General features: G+C 41.6%; 2 protein-coding genes across 2 annotated transcripts; one reads left to right on the plus strand and one right to left on the minus strand.

The window, feature by feature from the left end:
* The first annotated feature begins 714 nt into the window (after window positions 1–714).
* On the plus strand, window positions 715–20,654 carry LOC135972102 (fibronectin type-III domain-containing protein 3A-like). Its single transcript, XM_065579820.1, has 11 exons — window positions 715–1,268; window positions 1,550–1,668; window positions 1,802–1,907; window positions 2,549–2,724; window positions 3,512–3,625; window positions 4,494–4,643; window positions 5,289–5,569; window positions 13,932–14,144; window positions 15,132–15,298; window positions 16,143–16,264; window positions 18,028–20,654. The coding sequence occupies exons 2-11, from the start codon at window positions 1,582–1,584 to the stop codon at window positions 18,340–18,342; spliced, it is 1,731 nt and encodes a 576-aa protein (XP_065435892.1). The 5' UTR covers window positions 715–1,268; window positions 1,550–1,581; the 3' UTR covers window positions 18,343–20,654.
* A 1,941-nt stretch (window positions 20,655–22,595) lies between these two features.
* On the minus strand, window positions 22,596–24,935 carry LOC101941151 (growth hormone secretagogue receptor type 1-like). The gene is made up of 2 exons (XM_005284564.2): window positions 24,296–24,935; window positions 22,596–22,888 (listed from the first exon to the last, which is right to left on the minus strand). The coding sequence occupies exons 1-2, from the start codon at window positions 24,933–24,935 to the stop codon at window positions 22,596–22,598; spliced, it is 933 nt and encodes a 310-aa protein (XP_005284621.2).
* Between the last annotated feature and the right edge of the window lie 65 nt (window positions 24,936–25,000).

Genomic DNA, 25,000 nt, shown 5'->3' on the forward strand with positions numbered 1-25,000 from the left:
TGGGGAGTGGGATCGGGGATTTGCCCTGCTCCACGCGGTTCCTGGAAGCAGTGGCATGTCCCCCCTCTGGGTCCTACACGTAGGGGCAGCCAGGGGGCTCCACACGCTGCCCCCACCCCAAGTGCTGACCCACAGCTCCCATTGTCTGGGAGCTTCAGGGGTGACACCTGCAGACAGGGCAGCCTGCAGAGCTGCCTGGCTGCGTCTCCACATAGGAGCTGGAGGGGGGACATACCGCTGCTGCTGGGAGCTGCTTGAGGTAAGCGCCGCCTGGAGCCTGCACCCCTGACCCCTTCCCGCAACCCCATGCCCCAGCCCTGATCCCTTTCCGTCCCAGCCCAGAGCCCATCATCCCCAGCCAGAGCCCTCCCCTTGGCCCCTCGCACTCCAACCCCCTGCCCCAGCCCGGAATCCCCTCCCGCACCCTGAACTCCTCATTTCTGGCTCCACCCAAGACAGAGCCCAAACCCCAATTTCGTGAGCATTCATGGCCCGCCATACAATTTCCGTACCCAGATGTCGTCCTTGGGCCAAAAAGTTTGCCCACCCCTGCTATAAGTTATCAGTAAAACAAATTTAAAATAACATAGAGAACTGGTCTAAAAATAGACTATAGTCGGTCTCCATGCAGTTCTTTTCTTCAGAGAAACTTTTTTAGCCTAAATGTAATATCCTTAAAAATACAAATTTTTCTCCTAATCCCATATCTTTTCAAGATATATTAATGATCAGCTATTCCTTCAGAATATATTTACCAACTGAGAGATTATTGGATTACCCTACTCTTAACTTTGAGTGTGGCTTCCAAGAAAAATTGCAATTTACACATTAAAGCTTAGTCTTCATATAAAATAATTCAAGTAAAAAAAGAGTAGCAGAACTTTAGCAGCTGGCCTACTGTCTCCTCATACTTTTACTGTGAAGCCCAACCCACTCTATTGCTGTCTTAAAATGTGTATAATATTTCATAAAAACAGATTCTCATAGGACTCTTATATTTTATGCTCTTTCTGAACATGAAACTTTCATATTTCATCTTTTATTGCAGTATTATCGCAATTCCAGTTTAACTTCCCATATGAGTATATTCCACAATGAAAAATATTGTTCTAAATAGTTGATTACAATATGATACATAAACCTCAGGTTTTTTCTAAACTTTTGAAATTCATTGTAACTAAAATGTAACTTTCTTTCAGATCCACCGAAGGATAATGGAGGATCAGACATTTCTAAGTATTTTCTAGAAATTTCAGAAACTTTAATTGGTAAGCAGTCATCGTAAAGGCCTTGTTCAATTTATTGTTCACTTCTATTTACATGTAAATATTTTATTGTCATTACTGTAGCAATTAGAATGTTCATTTTGTTATAGGTGTAGTAGTTAGGGTAAATTCTGTTTGTATGCATAATGGAACCAATCCAGGATTCAGTTTTCATCTGTGATGTGTGCGCCTTAAATTAAGGTATATGGGGAAAAGTTCAATGTTTTAATGTAGCAAAACCTTCTCCATTGATTGTAAATTGGTCTTCTTTACTTTTCCCGCAGGAACTAACTGGGAAGTAATATATAGTGGTTGCATGAGAGAACATGTGTGTGATCATCTCAAGCCTGGTACTTCATACAGACTGAGAGTTTCGTGTGTCAGTAAGGGAGGTGAAAGCCCGGTGAGCCAAGAAGTCACTTGAAAAGAATAAACACGTTAGGCCTTGAAAGTAGTTTTATTTCTCCGTTAGGAAAAGAATGTTGTGCAGTGTTTCACAGCTGTAACTTTCAAATAATACTTGTATCCTTTCCTAGGCTTCTGATGTTCTGACGGTACAAACATCAGCTGTTCCTCCTGGACCTTGCCGTGCTCCATGCTTGGTTAGCAAAGCTAAGCCCAGAGAAATAACTCTACAATGGGGTAAGGACCAATGTTTCTGTGGATAGACCTTTTCCAGGTTTTAAACATTATAAAAACAGAAGGCTAAAAACAAAAATTATCCCACAAAACTAAAATTGAAATATCGGGAGACTCATTCAAAAACCTTGAAAGCTTATGGAATTAAACTCAGTCAAGAGGAAAAAATGTAAAAACTGTAATACACAGCTCTTCGGTTATACTGTGTATAGCTTGTGGGGCAGTTGGTATATTACTAACAGAACTTTAAGGAGCAGCCAGCACAGAAGCTAGGGAATAGTATGCTATGGTTGGTCTTTACCCTTTACCCGTTTGTAACTGGCAATTGAAAGCAAAAATAAGTTGTTGGTTTTTTATTTTTAGCCCTGTAAAGGGGAGAAGTAAGAGATAATATGCATAAATGCCTGATCAAAAAGATTAATATGAATCTCTTACTAACAGACAGATGTGTTTTTTAAAAGGATTAGAGGCTTGTGAATTGTTGCAGCTCAAATAGATGCTGAAACCAAACATCTACAAATTTATTTTTAGAATTCATCTAACTTATGGTTTCATACAGACCATCTTGAAACTGTTATTAAAATAAGAGCTGTTTTCTGAAAATAATTAATTGGGTTTTGTATTAATGCAACTTTATTTCATAGATCCCCCTTCCAAAGATGGGGGCTCAGAAGTAACAGAATATGTAGTTGAAATGGCAAACTCTGAACAAGATGAACACAAACAAGTGTATCAGGGTCTGACGACAGAATGCACAGTGAACAATCTACTTCCTGGGAGAATGTACTGCTTCTGGATAAGAGCAGGAAATAAAGCTGGGGTAATCAATCTCTTTATATAATCAGTTTTTGTTTTGCAAGAAACTATACAGGTACTACCACTAATAAGATGGCTATATATTAGGATCCTGGTGGTATTGTTTGCAGCATATCTGTGGCTTTCCATATTAGTCCCATTGAAGGACTAGTTTGCAAAAGCCCTTCTGGCAAAGAGAAGACAGTGACATTTATGTGCAAGATCATCAGTGACTCAAAGACTAGTTAGGAGCCCAACTGTCCTTTATGCCTTCAACAAGTTTCTTCTAATTTTACAGTTGGAGTTTTGTCCCAGTGATCCCATTTTCTGTTATGTCCCATCTAGATTTTGCAGATTACTTTAAATGTACAGTATGTGATAGGTAGGGTAGGAGTAGGGTAGTGGTAGTGTTGGGCAGAGAGGATACCTCCAAGCGATACTGGGTTGGAAGTAGGGGTGGGAGCAATGTTTGTCACAGAAGAGTGCCTCTGGAGCAATGCCACTTGCTTTTGGAAGCAAGATGTGACTGCAAGGAAAGGAAGATTTTGGGGGGAGGAGTTGAGAGGCTTGCCAGTGTGCAGAACCATACGAGTGGGAGTTCTTTGGAGGTTCTGTGTGCATACAACCATTTTGTGTTGCAGCTGCCCAAAAAGCTCCAGTAGGAGTTGTGAAGTTAGTACTAAGATTTTGCATCACAGTACCTATCAAAATAAAATGGCATCTCTTATTTTCTCCAACTTCTCACTGAGCAAATGTGCATTTGTCCTATTTTTGTGTCATTGCCACACTCTTGCAATTGTATTTCCTTATAGTTTGGCCCTCTCTCTGAAAAAGCAGAGATTTCTACAGCTGCAGGACCTCCTGATCAGTGTAGTACACCCTTGCTAACCTGTAAGGCTGCCACCTGTGTAGTGGTCACTTGGGAGGTAGGTTTTTTAAATTTTTCATATTAAGGCTTTAGAATTTCATGCATCATATGTAGCACATAAGTAAATACACAAAGAGAAGAATTGAATATATTGATGGAATATTTCAAATGCTTCCCCCATTTTCCAGTACTCAGGCAGAAGTCAACTTTGAATAATTTTGTTTTGTAAATGTTCTCAGCTACAGATTTTGTTCTTGTAATGAGAAAATTGAGTGACATTTAAGCCCTTCTCACAGTGTGGGTGACTATTTGCTGTTAGCACATTTTCCTTAAGTAGTGTGCACACCACTGTTACAACTAGTTACTGGAAAATTATGGAACCAGGTGGGAATTGCAATCTTTGTGAAGAATGTTCCTGTTTCAGTCAAATGGCTAGATGGAGATTTTCTGACCAGCTGTACTTATAGCCATGCTGTTGACTACCTGGAAGGTCTGGATGTTGTTTATGGAATGGTTTTCAAACTGAAAAACCTCCATTTTGCACGCTAGGACTGTACTAGTAATAAAAGTGTTCTGACACCATTGTTTACTAGCATAGTTTCAGCAGTAGTGCCTTATGTGAAAAAACACCACTGATGTGCTGTAGGGTGGATACTGTGCAAACTTCTCAATGCAGTTTTGTCAAATTACTCCTGTTTTAATACTTGTATTCCCTGTAGCAAGGAGTGTCATTTGTGTAGTGGTTTGAGGCGGACATATACCCTCTTGAGAGTAGGTAGAAACCAGCCAACTCATTTCACTGATAACTTTAGTGAATCCACACTCTTCTCTACTCATTCCACATTGATATAATCTTAAATATATATTTATAATTACAAATCATGAGCTATCTGAACACTAATCTTTCACTGACTTGAATTTCCCAGAGTCCTGCATGCAATGGTGCTGAAATTTGTGAATATAGGCTGGACTGGGGACAAATGGAAGGATCAATGCGTATCGTATACACTGGCCCTTGTCTGAGCTATGAAGTGAAAGGTCTTACGCCTGCAACCACGTATTATTGCAGAGTACAGGTATGAGAGGCTTGCTTTTGTACGTCACTTTAAAAATCAAAACCTAAAGATAATTAGCACCTGAATAAGTACTTCAGCTAGAAACTCGGATACAATTCTGGTCCAAATTGTACAGATGCATTGGACGAGGAAAAGGGTTTGGAGAGCATCTTCTGTCACTCCAACCAAAATGTGTACACCTAGGAATAGGATAGTGTTTGATTAAACACTGACTAATGTCTTCTGCGTCTCTTCAAAGTCCCAGATGGTTGTGGCCAGCCGTCTGGGGAACATGTCCAGGCCCGTTACACCCTTATGCGAGATGTCCTTATTGGAAGGTGCTCAAGATCTGCAAGCTATTGCTTACTATATTTCGAAGGAACACAACAAAAAGTGTTTCAGAACAGATTGATCTGAGTTGTTATGCAAGACAGAATGGTTAAGGACATTCTGCTGCTGTTCTCATTTCTCTCCGCCTCCATGTGAGCTGCACATACTAAAGTGGAATTTTGCCTTTAGTTCTGGACTGATAAGTTTTCATTATGTTAGGAAAATGCCATCCTCTTGCAAATTTCTTTAATGAAGCACAAAATCAAAGCAGTAGCTTTCTCAAAGTCAAGATAGAAAAATGTGGACTCTTTGAACACAACGGAATCTCTCTTTCAGGCTGTGAATATAGCTGGAGTTGGATTGTTTGGAGATATTGGTGTGGTAACAACACCAGCATCGGTGCCTGCAGCAGTGTCAGTACTACATCTGCTTGAAGAAGATCAGATGGAAATTCCTTGTCCCTTGTCAATATGCCTTGCCATTCAGTGGGAGGAACCATGTTGCCATGGGTCAGATGTCATTGGATATAATATAGAATATGGGGAAAAGCAACTTGTAACTGTTGGTAGAGTTACGAACCATATTCTGGAGAATCTGCACCCTGACACTTTGTACAGGTGATTATTCCTTATTTTATTCTGAAATTAGTCTTGTAGCTATTTTAACATATGATGTTCTGGACTATTTTTTTTTCCAGGTTTTTTTGGTCTACTAGTCCACTTCATTAAGGTGAATATGCTGTAAGCCCCAGAGTGTGCATTTATGTAATGGGTTGTCTTCAGAGTGGTTGACCTTTAATAATTAAAAAAAACAAAAAAAACAAACAGAAAGTGAAGACACTGAGTCCCGGAGCCCTAAAATACAGCATACATTGTATCAGTACGTTGCTGAGGTCACAGCAGAATGAAGAGAGACAGGCAAATATCTAGATTTTTCTCTATTTGTCTTTATTAGTACCCCAAAATGCAGAAGCCCGATAAAGAGTTAGTCTTTGTAAGTCAATTCCCTCCTGTGATGGAATCCGTCCTAGCTACTTTCCCTAACTTTATGGGGGATTCTGCCCCAACACACTAAATCAGGACCATTGAAGAGGTTGCCAGGTCCACTGGTTTTAAGGAAATTAGTCTCTAAGGTGCCACAAGTACTCCTGTTCTTTTTGCGGATACAGACTAACACAGCTGCTACTCTGAAACCTGTCAGTGTGTAAGAGATTTCCTCTTTTGCACCAAGAGTGGCATCCTCCTGTGGTTAATTATTTGGAAATTGGTTGGAGTAAGTCCAAACACCAGATTTGAATAACCAGCTAATTTTCATATATTTGTCCCTTTAACTACCCTCTTGCCACACTAACACCACCCTCCTCCACCAGCTCACACCCCAATGCCTTCAGAAGTTGTGACAGTACAATTGCAGAAAGAAAGAAAAACATCACAGGAAATCAGGGAAGGAACAAATGGAACATGATTGCAGGTTGAACCCAACATGAGCTATAGCAGTGAAGCTTAAATTCATAACTTTGATAGACCCTAATAATCATGGACTGAATAGAGACACTGGATTTATGTCTTATAAAAATCCATAACCCTTAATAACCCCTCCAAGCTCCCTTCTCTCCTGCCCTTCCCCCAGCTCCCCAGTGACCGGAGGGGTATTAACGGGCCACTTAGCACACATTTCAAGGGATCATTCAAAGTTAACTACTTATGCTAAACAAGCTGTTCCACCTTCTGTTTAGCTGTGACACTCTTAGTACGTTTCCCAGACCTGAAGAAGAGCGCTGTGTAGCTTGAAAGCTTGTCTGTCTCACCAACAGAAGTTGGTCCAATACAAGATATTACCTCGCCCACCTTGTCTCTCTTATATCCTGGGACTCATTCATCTCTGTTACCCACGTACCAGCTACAGCTACAGTCAAATGGGTCCTGAGAACTCTTTAAGCTCCTGGGAGGGCAAAAAGCCATCTTTGGTCTTATTGCCACTGTGATGATCAGCTAGTCAGTGAAGATGGCCTGTGCACCCAGTTGCCATGGTATCCTCAACCAGGCAGTGGCAGCTCATTGCCATTGTAGTCCCCTCCTCATAAGTTCCACCACCTGCACCTGGAGAACTGGCAGCTAGTGAGATTGGCCTGCATTCTTATTTGCTGCTACAACCCAGCCATTTTGTCTTATTCAGTTGCAGGACTGAGCTTAACTCTCAGACTGACTGTGGTCTGTTTTTCAGCTTACTGATTTTTTTTCTCAATCCTTACAGTGCTGAATAACTTCAAAAAATATCAGGGCTGTGATAGTGGGCAGCATGGTAACATTGCTTTATTTGAACTTCACTGAAGAGAAGTCCCTTTGGCCATTAGCATTCCAGATACCAGGAAATGTTACCAAGTGCAAACTGTACTCTGGGTATTAAAGAAACAGTATGGATTCTTGATCAAACTGGTAGTCCCCATCTAGCCCTGTTTGGCTCCTGACAGCAACCAGAAGCAAATGTTTCAGAGGAAGATGGACAATTATGGAATTACTTGCCGATGGTGGAGTTTCTTCCTAAATCCATGAGTTTAGTATTTGACTTGTGCCCTAAAACATCTTACTACAACAACAACACCTCTCTTGAAGCTGACTAAGCACTTTAGCATCCATGATATTTGGTAACAGTGAATTTTAAAAGCTAATTGGGACTTCCTTCAAATCAGATTTAAATCTGTTGCCTCTTCATTTATGAAATAGTGAACAGGAGTAACTGAGTGACCTCTATACTATTATTTGTATGTTCATCTGTCATGTCCCCTCTGTCATTTCTAAACCGTACCAGTCTGTTCAAGCTCTCTTCATATGAAAGTCTTTCCTTGCCTCTAATCCTTTTGTCACCCTTCCCTGAGCTTTATTTCTGCTGTCTTTTTGAAGTAGGAGTGTAGAACTGGGTATCCTAAGTGCTACGATACAAATAATAGAGCTGAACAGAGCAGTCTAGGTGAAAGCATACCACTGACTTCACAAAGGCATCGTAATATTGTCATCACTTTTTGTCCCATTCCCCCTGTATCCCATGTTTACTTTTTTGGTTGCCAGGAGACAAGTGGCAGAGGCTTCATTGAGCTGTCCATAGGACATCAGATAGCTTTCATGAGAAGTTGCAGTTAAAAGTCCAGCAAGGTCTACCACTAGTTCAAATTCTTTCTTGCATTGCTTTAAATAATTTTGTGGTTTCAGTTAGCTGGGTTGGTTTTTTTTTTTAAATAGTTTTTTCTTCTTGGAAAAGAATGCATTGAAAATCCATATTAAAATATTTAAGTCCAACTTCAGTTATAGTGCAAAATATCATTGATTGGCTATATAGTTTTTCTATTATTGGTAGTGTTTCCAGAATGCCAGAAGTATGGTAGGTGTTTCTACAACACTGGTCATGAACCTTGGCCTGAAGAGCCTGGACACGCTAAAAACCAAGGCGTTTCCTTTTGTTTTGCCTATATAGTTATGGACTTCTGTCCTAACAATAAAACAAATCACACTTTGAATTCTGGAACTGATCTTTCATAACTGTATTTATTAGTCACAAAATATGTGTTTTGCTGGAAGCTTCCACAAAATGATAAGAAATGTCCACATACAAGTAGAAAGTCTCTGCCACAAAGAGCTCACAATCAAAGAAGACAAGCAACACATCAAGAATAAATCATGCCAAACCAATGTCCTTCTTTGACAGGATTACTAATCTAGTAGATGGGATGGAGGTGGAGCAGGGGAGACAACAGCATACGTGATATATCTTGATTTTAGTAGGCTTTTGACACACTTCCACGTGACATTCTCATAAGCAATTTTGGGAAATATGGCCTAGATGAAAATACAATAAAGTGGGTGCACAACTAATTGAAAGACTTTACTCAGAGTAGTTATCAACGGTTTGCTGTCAAAGTGGGAGGATGTATCTAGTAGGGTCCCAAGGGGTCGCTCCTGTGTCCGATACCATTCAATATTTTCATTAATGACTTGGATAATGGAGTGGAGAGTATGCTTATTAAATTTGCTGGTGACACCAAGCAGCAGGGGTTTAAGGACAGGGTTAGAATTCAAAATGACCTTGACAAATTGAAGAGTTGATCTGAAATCAGCAAGATGAAATTCAGTAAACACAGGTGGTATGCGCTTCACTTAGGAAGGAAAAATCAAATGCACACCTACAAAACAGGGAATAATTGGCTACGGTAGTAGCACTGCTGAGAAGAATCGGGATTGTAACGGATCCCGCAAACTGAGTATGAGCCAACAATGTGATGCAATTGCGAAAAAGCTAATATTCTGGAATGCATTAACAGGAGTGTCATATGTAAGACACAGGAGGTAATTGTTCTGTTCTACTGAGCACTGATGAGGCCTTAGCTGGAATACTGTATCCAGTTTTGAGCACCACACTTTAAGAAATATGCGGCCAAAGTGGAGAGAACAGAGGAGAGCAACAAAAATGATAAAAGGCTTAGAAGACCTGACCTGTGAAGAAAGGTTAAAAAAAATTGGGTATTTTTAGTCTTGAGAAAAGAAGACTGAGGGGGGACCTAATGACAGTCCTCAAATGTTAAGGGCTGTTACGAAGAGGACAGTGATCAATTGTTCTCCATGTCCTACTGAAGGAAGCACAAGAAGTAATGGTCTTAATCTGCAGCAAGGGAGATTTAGGTTTAATAATTGGGAAATAACTCTCCTTATAGTTAGAAAGTAAGTACTGAAATAGGATTCCAAAGGAGGTTGTGAAATTCATGTCATTGGAGAATTTTAAGAACAGGTTAGATAAACACCTGGCAGGGATGGTCTCAGGGGCTGGACTTAGAGGCTCTCTCAAGGTCTCTTCGAGACCTACATATCTGTGATTCTATATGAAGGATAGATGAAAGGGGTAAAATTAAATCCTGTTCACTTTATGTGCATTGTAAATGTAAATACTATTTTTTTTAGCTTTGTTAAATACACATCTATCTGTAACTGCTCTTCAATATATTTTAAAAATTAGTAGGCTAATAAAGTTTAAAATATCACATCTACAGGTTAACCAGTAAAACTCAAATGGGGGAGGGGAGGGAATATCATAGTCATGGCTATCATTTTGTCCTTAGTCATCACATTGTGCCTGTGTTTTACAGTTTATTAGATGCTTTACTAGAGAGGGAAGGAGAATTACCAGATGAGCTGAAATACCCAGTCAAAACAGGGTGAATTAAGGCAAATTCTTCTTCGAGTGCTTGCTCATATCGATTCCAATTAGGTGTGCGTGCGCCGCATGCACAATCATCGGAGAATTTTCTACTCTAGCAACACCCGGTGGGTCAGCTGTGGAGCCCCCTGGAGTGGCGCCTTCATGGCGCTGGATATATACTCCAGCCGACCCAGCGCCCCCTCAGTTCCTTCTTACCGCCCGTGACGGTCGTTGGAACTGTGGAGCGTGGCATAGTTGTTCTCCACTCTCCCTACCTTTACTCGTTAGTTCTTGTAGATAGTTGTTGGTTATATTCTTTAGATTAGTAGTTTGTTGTTAATAGTTTGTAGAGTAGTTATAAATAGTTAGCAGGGGTTAAGGGGGGTATTATCCTCCCTTTTCCCCCCCCGGCGCGCAGCCGGGCTCATGCCCAAGGCTCCTGGCTTTAAGCCGTGCATGACCTGTGTTAAGCCTATGCCAACAGGAGACCCTCACGACTCTTGTCTGAAGTGTTTAGGGGAGTCTCACCAGACTGACAAGTGTAAGACCTGCAAGGCTGTCAGGCCCAGGACCAAAAAGGAGCGGGACTTTAGACTTAAGCAGCTCCTTATGGAAGTGGCACTTGGCGCACCAAAGGAGGATCTGGGCTAAGTTCCGGCACCGAGCGCCTCGGTGCGCAGAGCCCCAGCGGCACCCTCCAGTACTGCACCGCGAGCAGACACAAGTAAGGCCCCACGGCACCGTCCTCCCTTGGCACCGCATCCGCTGCAAGTCCCTCGGCGCTGTTCCCTGTCTCCGGGGCATAAAAGACCCCGCAAGACCCAGGACACTGCCGTCCAACAGGCACCGGCTCCCCCCGCACCGGTGGTAGAGCCCTGTCCAGCTTCGGAGCGCCAGAGGGTGCAGGCATCGTCAACACCATTGACTCCGGCACCGGGTGTAGGGCCGTTGAGTCTGGTGCAGACTGGCTCACTGCCTCGTCCTGTGGTTGAGTCCTGTCTCCCTTCTACACTGGAGACTTTTGCAACGGCGAAAGACCTCATCGCCCTCATGGAGCCAGCGTCATCTCAACCTGCAGCACTACATGCCCTTCGTACTGTGCAATCCAGGGGCAAGCCTGCCCTACTACGCCCTCCATCTCCGAGCGTGGACTCGTGGCACCGCTCCCGGTCTCGGAGCAGGTCCCGACGCCGCTTGCGGTCCCGGCACCAATCTCCATCTCAGCGCCGGTCATACTCACAGCCCGGATCTTCCTCCCGGCACCGGTCTACTTCTCGGCACCGACTTGAGCATCTGTACTGGTCGGAGTCCAGACGCAGTTCCCGGCACCGGTATGAGCGCCTTTCGCGAGGCCGCTCCTGGCACCAAGTCTACATACAGTCTTCGTCTTCGCAATCCAGATCTGGATCCCGGTACCGGCATGGCCATCGGCACTGTTCTCGATCCCGGTACTGCTCACTGGCACCGCACAGAGACTGCTCGCCTGTGGATCGACACCGCTCGGCACGGTACCAGGACGAGCCCCTGCAACCACGCTTGGCACCGCCCTGGCCCTCAAGATTGGTGTCTCGCTGGTCAGAAGGGGCTTCCCGATCAGCATACCCTGCTCAGGGTCAGGCTGCAGACGACTTCGGTCATTGACAGGAGGGGGCAGAGGACCCTAGACAGGACCCTGAACATTGGTCTTTCTGGACCCCATGGGCATATCACCAAGCTCAAGGGGCTCCACCAGCGGCCTCTCGCTCGGCACACTCTGAGCCCAGGGTTCCTGAGGCCATCTCCCGTCCTCCCCCAGGGGGCATGGAGGCTCCAGTGCCGACACCCACGCAGGCCCCACACCCCGGTGTAGGGGATCTGTCACCCCGACCTGCAATTGCTCCACCTTACAGCGTAGATTCTCCATGGCTGAATCGGACAGAGCTACGATGCTCACATCCAGTGCAACAGATTCTGCTGGGAAGTAGAAAGCCCTCTACACGGACCACTTACTTAGCCCAAGTGGAAACGGTTCTCCTGTTGGTGCGAGCACCGGGCCACGCCCCCTTGCAAGCGTATACTTGAATATCTCCTATCCCTAAAACAGCAGGGCTTGGCGATATCTTCGGTCAGGGTTCACCTGGCAGCTATCTCGGCGTTCCACCCAGGAGAACATGCTTCCTCAGTCTTCTCTAACCCGATGGTCGTCAGATTCCTCAAGGGCTTAGACCGGCAATACCCACAGCAGCGCCAACCCATTCCGGCGTGGGATCTTAACCTGGTTCTCTCCAAGCTCACAGGGCCCCCGTTCGAGCCATTGGCTACCTGCTCACTCCTTTACCTATCTTGGAAGACAACCTTCCTTGTAGCCATCACTTCAGCAAGGTGTGTTTCTGAAATCAGAGCGCTCACGTCTGAGCCTCCATACACAGTCTTCCATAAAGACAAGGTTCAGGTTCGCCCCCACCCTGCCTTTCTTCCCAAGGTGGTGTCAGCTTTTCATGTGAACCAACATATATTTCTCCTGGTCTTCCATCCTAAGCCACACGCCACCCATCAAGACCAGCATATGCACTCCTTGGACGTATGCAGGGCCCTTGCTTTCTATATTGAGCATACGAAACCGTTTAGGAAGACGACGCAACTCTTAGTTGCAGTGGCCGACGGGATGAAAGACTTACCGGTCTCCTCGCAACGTCTCTCGTCTTGGATCACGTCCTGCATTCGTGCTTGCTACGACCTGGCCGGTGTCCCGACGCCGCGCCTCACTGCTCACTCCACGAGGGCCCAAGCCTCCTCGACTGCCTTCCTGGCTCATGTCCCGATCCAGGACATTTGTAGAGCAGCGGTTTGGTCATCGGTCCACACCTTTGCTGCTCACTATGCGCTTGTACAGCAGTCCAGAGACGATGCTGCATTCGGATCAGCGGTTTTGCACACAGCGATGTCTCACTCCGACCCCACCGCCTAGGTAAGGCTTGGTGGTCACCTAATTGGAATCGATATGAGCAAGTACTTGACGAAAAAACTGTTACTCACCTTTGTAACTGTTGTTCTTCAAGATGTGTTGCTCATATCCATTCCAAACCCGCCCCCCTTCCCCACTGTCGGAGTAGCCGGCAAGAAGGAACTGAGGAGGCGCTGGGTTGGCTGGGGTATATATCCAGCGCCATGAAGGTGCCACTCCAGGGCGCTCCACAGCCGACCCACCGGGTGTTGCTAGAGTAGAAAATTCTCCGACGATCGTGCTCGCGGCGCGCGCACACCTAATTGGAATGGATATGAGCAACACATCTCGAAGAACAAGTGTTACAAAGGTGAGTAACCGTTTTTTTCCCCTTGCTTTGTGTTTTAAGATTACACCATAACCTGCTTTAACTCTGAACTCTTAAAAAATTGTAACTTGCACGGTTTAGCTTCATGAACAGCAGCAACTGTGCTTCCATTCTGCAGTATTTCTCAGTATTATTTAGGATTATTCTATGCAAAATCCCACTGAAAACCTTGTAGTATTTGTCTCACTTGTATTCCAGATATTAGCTCAACTTGAAAGAGATCTTAACTCTTAAACCTTTTTTTTTTTTAAATCAACTCTGAAATCTCTAACTGTAGCTTTATAACTTTTGTGGTGTTTGGTTCTTTGCAGATGACAATTGAGATTTTGCTTCATTGCAGAATATTATTAGGGGCTTGTATAAGATTATTTCAATACATCACTAATTGAAATTTACAATCAGTAAAGGTCTTTTTTAGTACATTATTTAACCTAGTAGTTGTAAATTAACAACCAACCTTTTTTCCCCCCTCTCTCACTTGAAGAATTAGAGTACAGGCCATAAACAACTTTGGAGTTGGTCCTTTCAGTCATTCCATTAAAGCCAAAACAAAACCACTACCTCCTGACCCGCCTCATCTTGAATGTGTGGTCTTCAGCTACCAGAGCCTTAAACTGAAATGGGGTGAAGGTCCTAGTAGAGCTTTAATTACCAATCCTACACAGTTCAACTTGCAGATGGAGGATAAGTTTGGCAGGTGAGATCATTACTGTACAATTTGGAACATTCAGAAGCCTGCTAATGTTTTACAGTTTCATGTCCTATTTTGTAGTCCACTGTGATCTTATCTAGTTAATGGGTCTGATGTATATCATAAAACTATTCGTTTCCTCACTTCTGTTTAGTGGATATAGTTTATTGGATGACAAAACTGGAAAGATAATCAAGACTATAAGCGTTAAGCCCATTTGCTGTCTAAATTGCATTTGTATGTTTCCTTAGAACTCTCATGGTGGAACCGGATATTCAGTTTCATTTTCCAGTGGAAAAGCTAAATTGGGTGTATCTGATTCATTGTATGACATGAGAAATTAATACTTACCACTTGCATAACATCTTTTATTCAAAGATTAAGAAAGTTGAGTTGTTACATTGTAATAATGTAATACATTAACCTATAAGTGTATTGTCAGTTTTCTGTATTTAAAAAATATCTGTTCTAAATTTAAAGGTTTAGTGTATGTAACCGACAAATAGGGTGAACAATTCCTTTTTGACCTAAGATTATAAAAGCGAATGAACCTTTTTTTTTCCCCCCAGAAGTTCTCAATGCCTCTATCTTAAAAACTTGAGAGGTTGGGAAATAAAGTGCCTGACTAACATGTGTAACAAACCTCCTGTGTAATGTTCCGGCCTAGTGCAAATCTTTAGATTTAATGATAGATCCCATAAAATGAGTGGGGGGGGGGGGGGGGAAGGCATTGGCACTCCCTGGTGCTGACAACTCAGTGTTATTATTGTGAATGACACTAATACACATAATGAGCTGTTTATTGCAATAAAAGAGGTCTGTTTGGTCTAACACTTGTGTAACAAACTTAAGGTAAAAGTCACAATTTTTGTACAAAATTTTACAAACAAATCTTTCACCCTTCACACACTTTTCAGTGTTAGAACTACACAAACAAATGTGTTAATATTTAAACATGTACACATTTGTAAAAAAAAATATTTTTTTTTTTAGATTTGTTACTGTTTATAGTGGACCTTGTCATACATACAAGGTGCAGCGACTCAGTGAATCCACTACATACTATTTTAAAATCCAGGCATACAATGATGCTGGAGAAGGGGAGTTTTCTGAAGTTTATGCTTTCACTACAACCAAATCTCCACCAGCATCTCTTAAAGGTGAGCATTCATCATACAGCATTCTAAGAGTTGTTGTAATTCTAGTGTGTAAAAAAACAATAGCATACTGGTTCTGTTCATTCCCTCTGAAGCACTTGGTATTGGCCACTGTCGGAAGACAGACTACTGGGCTAGATGGACCTTTGTCTGACCCAGTATGGCTGTTTTTATGTTTGATATTAAAAACAGATTCTCTCCCCTATCTAACCTCTTTGTCAAACACAGGCAGTGCAGATTTGCTAGATACTGTGACTGTATTTGGCCAGCTAGGAATTCTCCTACTGGGACGAAACATTCTGCAGGTGTAAAACCAGTGTGGCACATCACCAGTGAGTAAAGATTGTTCAGGCCAAATTATGTTTTCAGAAGCACCTTTGCATCCCCCTCAAGTCTTGCAACAGAGTTGCACAGTCTCGGAGAGCATATTTGGCCTGCAAAACCTTTCATTGGTGAGATATGCAAAATGGAAAGAATCCTGACCCAGCCTCAATTTTGGGGCTAACAGATGGAAAAAAACTTTTGCTACCAAATTGTAAACAAGTTTTGTATGTGGAAAAATGGACACACAGCATAATGGGCTTCCATATTCAATCTTTACCAAGATACTTTAAGATAGAATTACTTTTTAACAGAGATCTGACCATCACAAAATTGAATACCCGTCCTGAGCCTGTTAACAGCCCCATTCAGAATCACTTCTTCATTAGTGGGGTGGCTGGGTTACTAAAGCCATGTCCTTAGTCATGTAAAAAAGGGATTACACTGGTTTCAGGTTAACCATGAAAAAATAGGTTTTTCTAAATTTTGTGTGTGGATTCTTTTTTTTTTTTTTTTTTTTTCCCAGCACCCAAAGTAAATCAGGTGGGAGAAAACATCTGTGAAATCACATGGGAGCCTTTACAATCAATGAAAAGAGATTCCATTGTTTACATTCTTCAGCTTGCCAGTGGGAGAGAGGTTGATCAGGTAACTTTAAAATTTCATTTGCTATTTTTTAAAAAATTATTCTAACAATTCTTTTTTTTTTAAGCTAATCAAGTCTCTGAATGTTACTAAAGCCACGTCCACTAGCAAGCTTACAGCGGCATCAATGCAACTGTGCTGCTGTAAGATGGCTCATGTAGTTGCTCTATGCCAACGACATAAAGCCATCTCAATGAGTGGCGGTAGCAGCTCTCCCGCCGACATAGCGCTGTGCACACTAACGCTTATGCCAGCGAAATGTATGTCACTCGGGTGTGTTTTTTTCACATCCCTGAGCAACATGCGTTTTGCCGACATAAGACATGGCCTTAGGCTGATTAGATTTTAAATTGTTCTAATACATATTGATCTTGCTCAGCTTTCTTCAAATTGAACCCACTCAAAGTAATAAATTTGAATCCCCTACTCTAATTTATAAATTTTTAATGAGACCATAAGAGGCACAGAATTCAAGTAGTGTATTAACCTAGGAAGTTAGCCAGAAATGATACGGGGTTTTTCCCCAGAGGGAGGGGGTGGAACATGACGAGTTCTGTTTGCACAATTGTGAAAGTAGTGGTTGGTAAGTACCAATTCTGAGATGACAGACTTAAGACTCTTGGTTTTTAGACTGCCTAGCCCTCTTGTGCACACTTTCTTGACCACAACTAAAACCAGGCTCTATAAACCATCCTCCCTCGTGTGGATATTAAACCTGGAAAAGTCTGGTTGCCTTTTTATTTTTGAACAAACTGCCTCAAACTATTAAACTATTGTGAACTGTTTTAACAATTACAGCTGGGGCAGCGCAGTCTCAAAAGGATCTTTCCAATTTTTATGCCTATCTTCATGTATCACTGTCATACACAAAGCTTTTGATACCATTGCAAATGTTGAATGCCTTATGTCACTGAAAACCTCAAGTAGGTTTTGAACAGGGTAATTTTCAAAAAGCTAGAATTGTTTCTGTTCCATCTCACATGTAAAGAACTTCCTATCGACCTGAGTGTACCACCATGCACAGGAGCAGCCTCATTATTTGGGGGAAGGTTAATGAGATTCTTTAGCATACATGCCAATCTAACAGGCCCTTCACAAATCTGGCCCCTCTCCTTATCCCAGTATTGCCAGCCTGGCTCTCCCTCGTTACTTGTCTGCCCACTTTTTCTGCAAACAACTTTGTGCTTTCTTGTACTCTACCCCTTAGGTAGGAGCACTCTGTCAGAATGGATTTGTAAAACCACTGCCATAATCTCCTCCCAAACCCCACTTGTACTATGAAATGAGCCAAATAGTAAAGGCAAGGTTAAAGAACAGTTGGGGATTTGATGTTTATGTGGGTGAGGGATAACTGTACGTTTTATCTCCCTACCTATCCCCAGCACTTCATTTGTTGCTTATCTTAAATTGTAATCTCTGGGGCAGGTGCTTTCTTCCTTTAGGATGGACTGTCGGCACTATCCTATAGCTGTAGTTTTTTCAGAGGCCAGGCTTGCAAGGATGGCAAATAATTTGTCATCTTTAGGGGAACATCACGGACAAGTTTTCACTCCTACTTCTCTTTTACATTTTAAAGACTGTTCGCTAGGAAACTCTTTAGAAATAAAAGCAGAGATTCTTTTATTTCTAGGGCCCTCAAATTGGATGGGTGAGGAAGGCTTCCCAGACCCTTGCAGGCCTGCTCTGGTTGCACTGCCTATTGTCTATTGCTAGATATTGGGAAAGTGAAATAGATGAGCAATTTGTTCGCTCTCTTTATTATTTAGGTATACAAGGGATCAGAGACTTCATTCCGTTTCACAAACTTTCAGACAAACTGTGAATATCGGTTCAGAGTCTGTGCTGGACGCCAGTATCAAGATTCTACTGGATTGCAAGAACTGTATGGACCTTACAGTCCCAGTACAGTATTCTCATCTCAAAAACAAGAGTTGGTTCCACAGTGTACTGATTCTACAGCTAAATTTGCAAAGATTAAGAAGACGTTAAGTGACGAGCAGTTTGCTTTTGTTCTTCTTGTGGGGTTTGCAATGGTTGCTATTTTGTTTGCTTTTGTTATTCAGTACTTTGTAATCAAGTAGATTGGTTTTGTTTAAAGCCTAGTCGTTATTCAGCTTTTTATGACCGTTATTCTGGGTATTTATGTTGGTTAATTCTAAATAATATCCTAGCTGGAAATGATTGTATAAGTGACACACACATTTCCATCTTTGCTGCTGACTGACATTCAGACTGCGTTGGCAGAACCTTTCTAAGTAAAGAACACACAACTGCAATAGAAAGGGTAATCCTGGGTCCTCCGTAATCAGGGTTAGGTATTAATAAAACAGCAAAAAACTGCCCCCCCCCCGCCCCCCCCCCCCCCCCCCCCCCCCCCCCCCCCCCCAGTCTTTCTCAATATCAAAGCCTAGGCCCTTTGGCCAGTTAGAGAAAAGGCTTTATATAAAGTCTTATGAAGCACAACTAGGCAAGTGGTAGTGGATCAGCAATTTTTTAATCAAGTATTGTTATAGTTTGGTATACATGAAATACAGCAGCAAAAATGCTTGAGCTTAGAACAGTACTGTACTGCAGAACATTGCTAGAGCAAACCACATTTAATATACTGTAGAAGAAAAACAAAATACGATATTACTACTTTACAGTTATTTTAATGTTTGGGGTTCAGTAATTAATATTTCAAGTGTTAAAGTACAGGTGCCAGCATTTTTAGAATTTTAATTAAAAATGCTAGAGGGATGTAGTGTACAAACAGAGTGATTGCATTTGTATGTAATATTGCAAATTAGTCCTCTTTTGTACTTTACATTTCTGAATTAAATGCTTTCAGCAGTTGGTAAATAACTGTTGGCCCAATCCACATTTTCATTCTCAGTGCCTGAGAGAACAGTAATTTCCTGTGCGTCTGATTAAATCTTTTCAGCATTTTCAGAGAAGGCACAGATTTGTCTTTAAGGAGAGAGAGTGCATTTATGATAAATGTTTCACTATTGGCTCAAACTGAGCAAATGTTTTTGTACTATTCTTAACCTAAAAATAAAAAAGTTCAAACTGCTTTTGGATGCTCTTCTATCCTTATCTGAATTATCAAACTATACATGAAATATTTTTAGGTAACATTTATACAATGTTTTAAATTAATTGCTATCACAATGGTGGCAGTTCACATTCCATTGTGGTGGTGGTGAGAATTTTCAGTTTGCTATGAAACTTTTCCAAAACTTGTCATGCATGTCTGACTGTGTTTTGAGGAATATTTTTGGTGGATACTATGCACTACATATGACTGTTCCTTGTCAAACATATTCTTTAGATATCTGAAGATAAGTCTGACAGCTATTTTCTTTACATCAACTGTTTTGAAAGCTGGAAGCCACAAATTTAGACATTTTGTTTCCGAATGGGTCATCTTAATTATTTTGGCATTAAAAGAACATGCCATAGAGTTACAGATTTAACATATTTTGCAAATGCTACAGCTACATTTCATGTACATCGGGGCAGTGCACTTGCATGTGGGATAGTACTGTTGAGTACAGGCTAATTCTTTCAAAGAATAAAACCTCTTAAGGATGTTTCTCCTATGGCTGTTAATAAGTTAGTTTGAGGCATTTTGTTGCATTTCAAATGTGGAAATCCTTAATTATGACATAGTATCAGTTAATATTCTTAAAAGCAGATCTATGGTGCAATCTGAAATTAACCTTTTCAAAAATATACTCTTCATTTTGTACTCTATTTATTTTGATTAAAAAATCCTGGAAAATGTATGTTTGAATGTATTGTTCTACTTGTAGCAGAACTTTAAGTTAATCATTTATATCATGGAAGTCTCTTCAGTGTTGGAAAGAGTTTTATACAGATATTAGTGTCTTTAGTTTGCCGAAGTTTACAAATATGCCTTCTTTATTTCCTTTCATATTTTACTTTTAGAAAACAATAGACTGCCTTCAGCAAATTTATTTTGCCAAAGGATTTTTTCTTTAACTCTTAGACAGAGCAAATCATTTAGTGAGTTATTTGGCAATAGCATTTCTGACATATTTTTAAAATAATAAAGTAGGCTTTCAGAATAAATATTAACCAAAATCATGACTTCCTAGAAAATTAAAATAAAATGCTTCTGAATTGCCACAAAATGTTCATATTTCCAGGAAATATACTGGAAAGTATAGTGTAATGTAGATTTTATATTGACTGTTATACATTCCAGATTGATGTACCCTAGAGGCATTAACATATTAGATATCTTCATTTTTTTTGCATTGTAATTTTGAGATATTTCAAACTTATGTTAAAGCTGCCATGCATTGTATTACTAAATTGTAACTATGAAATAGTTAATATATTTAATACAGCCAATAAAAAATACAAGTTTTCAAATTTGATTATATATATTTGTGTATTTAATTTGTGAATAAGAAAATAACTTCCTTCTGGAGCAATCCGATCATCTGTGTAGTATGTAGTTTAGGATGAAGGAAACCGCAACATGGAATTAAGTTGCTTTGTAGCATCAATGGGCTATATCATCTTAAACGTACAGGTGAGAAAGGTGCTCAGGAAGTTCCGAGGTGAAACTTGTGCAGTTCCAAAGGTGATATCTCCATGTGGGAGGAGGTTTGTGGAGGGGATGTAGTTCTCCCACAGCACAGATTTCCCAAGTTCCATAGGCAACTACCAGTCCTTCTGTGCCCTCCTCTATTGGGGATTGTGCTGTCATTTGTTCCCCTCCCCACCTCCAGTGCAGTGGAAAGAGCGGGACTCCAGTAGTTAATTCCAATGGGGTCGTCCAGGGAATCACCTAAAGGAAACTCACTGAAATTGTGTAGATCAACTGTTCCCTGGCTCTGCCCAGCCACGATATGTCCAGGAAGGGAGATGGGATTATACCAGATTGGCTCACTTCCTTTCCCTCAAACTGTTTGGCACAATTGCAATGGAATTTCCACTGCTTTGATTTCACAGTGCTCCATCCAGTGGAGAATATATCCTATTATTCCTTATAGAATTAACCTCCCCACCCCTTTTTCCTATGCAAGATTACAGGCAATACATTAAGGGCAAAACATAAATCTTACAATCTACTAATGAAATGAGTGAACTTGGTGATGCTGTTCTGTTTGCTATAAGCTGATGGATTCCATCCTTTGGAACCACTGTGTACTATTCTTTATAACTCCGTTTCTAGTTATTCAGATGAGAAGCAGCATGAATGACTAAAAGTAGTGATTGAAAAAGGTCTCATTGAGATCAACATTTTGAAAAGGAAAGCAGCATTGAGTGATGTGATATAGCACCGCTCTGGTGGTGTGTGAAGTGATGTGTGGCAAGTTGTTATGCTCTGTCAGAACAACACAAACAATTTCTCATGAAATGGTGACAGAGCAACAAAGGCAGTATTGCTTGACTGCTTGGTCATAAACTTGATTTCCACCAGGGAAAATTAAGCTTGAAATAAACTCCATCCTCTCTCTACCCATCGAAATCCTTTGCCTTTAATGCAAGTGCAGTAATCTGGCTGTCCAAACAATATAATTTCATTAACCCCCCTTGAGGATGGCCTTGAGGTTAAGGAACTGGCATGAGAGTTGGGTTCCATCCCTGTGTGTCACAAACTTCTTGTGGAAGTTGAGCAAGTAACTTGCTCTGCCTCTCCCTCCCTTCTCCAGTCTGCAGCTTACTTTTTTGCTTCCCTTTGTAACGGACATGCAGCTTTCACAATTGTAACATCTTAATATTTTTCTTTCCCTTCCCTTTAAGGTTTGCCCAGTTATTAAATATATTAAAATGAAGAGAACAAAGGTAGATTCATTCGATCCAGCTTGTCTGTTTTGATTAGTTTTCATACATCAAACAAATGCTAAGAACTTGAATGAGGACGTTGAATAGATTCTGTATCAACCATAACCAAAAGCTGTGATCTTGTAGGGTTTAGGACAAATCCACTAGCGGATGACCGTTTTGTGGCTAGTTGGAACGGCATAGACACACATTGCAAGGCAATTGACTGAAGCCATTGGCACTCAAGGGTGAGTCATTATTGGCTTCTGCATATAGTTTTGACTTGATCCTGACACTGCTAAAATTTTATAAACATTGCAGGAAATACTAGTGGCATCACCCTGAAGCAGAAGGAGTGACCCTGGTTAATGGAGAATTTTGTGCGCACAGATGGAAGCAGCAAGCTTTTTCCATCCCGAGAGTGATTAAAATCCCCCCTTCACCTACAACATGCACCAGTGCCCTGGCTTGATATTAACATATAGTTCACAAGCATAGTGGACAGCTATAGTTTAGCTGTACAGGACACTATTTGTCAGTGCTGCGCCGTTTACATGACAGAACTGACTTCTGTACCTTCAAAAGAAGTCCTTTCGCTCCTTGTCAAGTTTCTGGATTGCCAGACTTGACTGTAGTTCAGAATTTTGCTCGTTGCTTTTCTGTATTTTTGTGACATGACATTGTAAAGTATTGGGTTTATAGATGCTCCAAGGTAAAAGAGAAGCATGGCGATGAGATTGAAGTACTGAGTGATGTCATACAGGATGGTTGTGGTCTGGGCAAAGAGGATTCGGCCGATGTGGAATGGTAGCCAACACAGCACGAAGGCCAGGACTACTACTGCTAAAAAGGAAAGGAATATATTTTAGTACAGTCATTTTGAAGCACTGTTTGTTCTGTCTCTTCAAACTACATTGTGGCTGAAACCTCAGACTACTACATTAATATGTACCGTAACATGCTACCACCTGACTTGTGCAGCCATTTTTGCTTCATGTTGGCAGGTAGATATAAGCACTGGGGATTTGTTTGGCTGCTGCAGTGTTGTGTCCAGGGTTCAAATAAAAGACCCTTTAAATGTATGTAGTACAGTAACAAGAAAGGAACAAAACCAGGCTAGGTTTCAGAAGCATTGGTACTTCAGCGTTGTTTCTTGCTGTTAAATTGTTATCCTGAAATCTACCTCAGTCATGATGATAAAGGATCTGTGAACAGACTGAGGCCAGGGCCATCAATGCTTTTACCTCCACTGCGAGCACAGACAGTTGGTACCTGCACCCACTGAATTTTGCTGACAGCAACAAGCAATGGGTATTTTGCTCATCTGAGATGAGCGAACAGGCTCAGTGAAGCTTTAAATGTTGTTGACCCAAATAAATCCTTTGTTTTATCAAATTGTGATGACTGCTATCTTAGTTGTGACACGGGATTGAACCAGAGACCTTCAGAGCTAAAAGGATGAGTCACTACAGCTGGAACTAAAGTAGGAAATGCTGCTGTGGTTTCAGACTAGGGTGACCAGATGTCCCGAATTTATAGGGACAGTCCTGATTTTTGGGTCTTTCTTATATAGGCTCCTATTACCCCCACCCCCTGTCCCGATTTTTCACATTTGCTGTCTGGTCACCCTAGTTCTGACTCCTAGCCCCTGTTCCTGAGCCACAGAGGATCACACACCACATGCTGACCAGTGGGTTCTATAATGAGTCTACTAAAATGTTAAACATGATTTAAGCGGAAATAAAGCCAATGTTTAACTAGGCCTGGACACATGATTTTGTTCAGATTGTGGCCCAAAGTTTAATTGCTAAAACACATGAAACTTTCTGTGGGAGAAGTGAGAGTGGCTGGCTTGAAAAACTACTTGTCAGACCATGACTGCTAAGTGCAGGCCCCTCTTGACACACACAAATCAAACTTGATCAGATTTGCTTTAAAAAAAAAAAAAAAAAAAAGTCACAGCAACATGATACATTTCTTTTTGCTGCTATTCTGACTTTGCATCAGTCCAGAGCAAGCTATGAGTTTAACTGTGCACACGACCAACCTACACACAATTCAAATTGGGGCCCTGTATCTCCGTAAAACCCATGAACGTGACTAAATGAAGTAAAATGTACTAACCTTCAATCTGTAAAGGCCCTTCCTTGCCTTTTCTGTCTCACCTCCCTCTTTCCACCTTTTCTTTGTGTCTGGCCTATTGTGATATAAAATGTAGCTGTTTAGCCTGGTTTCAAGCCAGATCCTTACCTAGCATTTTGACAGTTTGTTTGTGGTACTTTTCTCTGCTTGCGGCCTGAGGTCCTCTCAGCTTGTGCCTGGTTCGCCAAAGCTTTCCACAGATGAGTCCATAGAGCAGAGTCAGGCAAAGCACTGGTAGGAAAAAATAAATGGTTGAAACCCAAGTCATTGTTTCTAAAAGTCCTGTGCGGGCTGAGCGTTCTATGTAATTGCACTCCTTGGCTTCATCAGGCAGGCTTCCATTGCGGTGTTCCACACCAAACAGGAACAGAATTGGGCTGGCAGTCAGGAGAGCCCACACCCATAAAGAAAGGATGATCCTTTTCACCCTGCATTTAGTGATTGTCGTTTTGGCTTTCAAAGGAAAGCATATTGCAAAATACCGCTCGACACTCAAAGTGGTGATGTGCAAGATGGTGCAGTACGTGCAGGTTTCACTGAGATAAAATAAAAATTTGCAGAGAAAATCCCCAAATATGTATGGTTTGTATTTCCAAATCCTGTACAAATCAGAAGGCAGACCAAGGAAAATCAGAATGTCAGACAACGCCATGCTGGATAAATACATGTTAACTGTAGTTCTCATTTCCTTGTATCTTTTGAAAATTAATAGTGTTAGCAAATTCCCAGTGATACCCAAGAAAAACATGATGCTGGAAATTATAGTCACAGGCACCAGGACATGAATGTCAAATAAAGAAAAAGACTGCTCTT

The sequence above is a fragment of the Chrysemys picta genome, unplaced genomic scaffold, assembly GCF_011386835.1.
Source record: "Chrysemys picta bellii isolate R12L10 unplaced genomic scaffold, ASM1138683v2 scaf908, whole genome shotgun sequence".
NCBI lineage: Eukaryota > Metazoa > Chordata > Testudines > Emydidae > Chrysemys > Chrysemys picta.

Excerpts from the sequence above, each read along its gene's own strand:
- LOC101941151 (XM_005284564.2), bottom strand. The coding sequence starts at position 24,935 with ATGTTTTTCTTGGGTATCACTGGGAATTTGCTAACACTATTAATTTTC. Across the intron at positions 22,889-24,295 it reads ACAAACTGTCAAAATGCTAG|CAGTAGTAGTCCTGGCCTTC; the intron begins GTAAGGATCTGG and ends TTTCCTTTTTAG.
- LOC135972102 (XM_065579820.1), top strand. The coding sequence starts at position 1,582 with ATGAGAGAACATGTGTGTGATCATCTCAAGCCTGGTACTTCATACAGA. Across the intron at positions 1,669-1,801 it reads GTAAGGGAGGTGAAAGCCCG|GCTTCTGATGTTCTGACGGT; the intron begins GTGAGCCAAGAA and ends ATCCTTTCCTAG. Across the intron at positions 15,299-16,142 it reads TCCACCAGCATCTCTTAAAG|CACCCAAAGTAAATCAGGTG; the intron begins GTGAGCATTCAT and ends TTTTTTTCCCAG.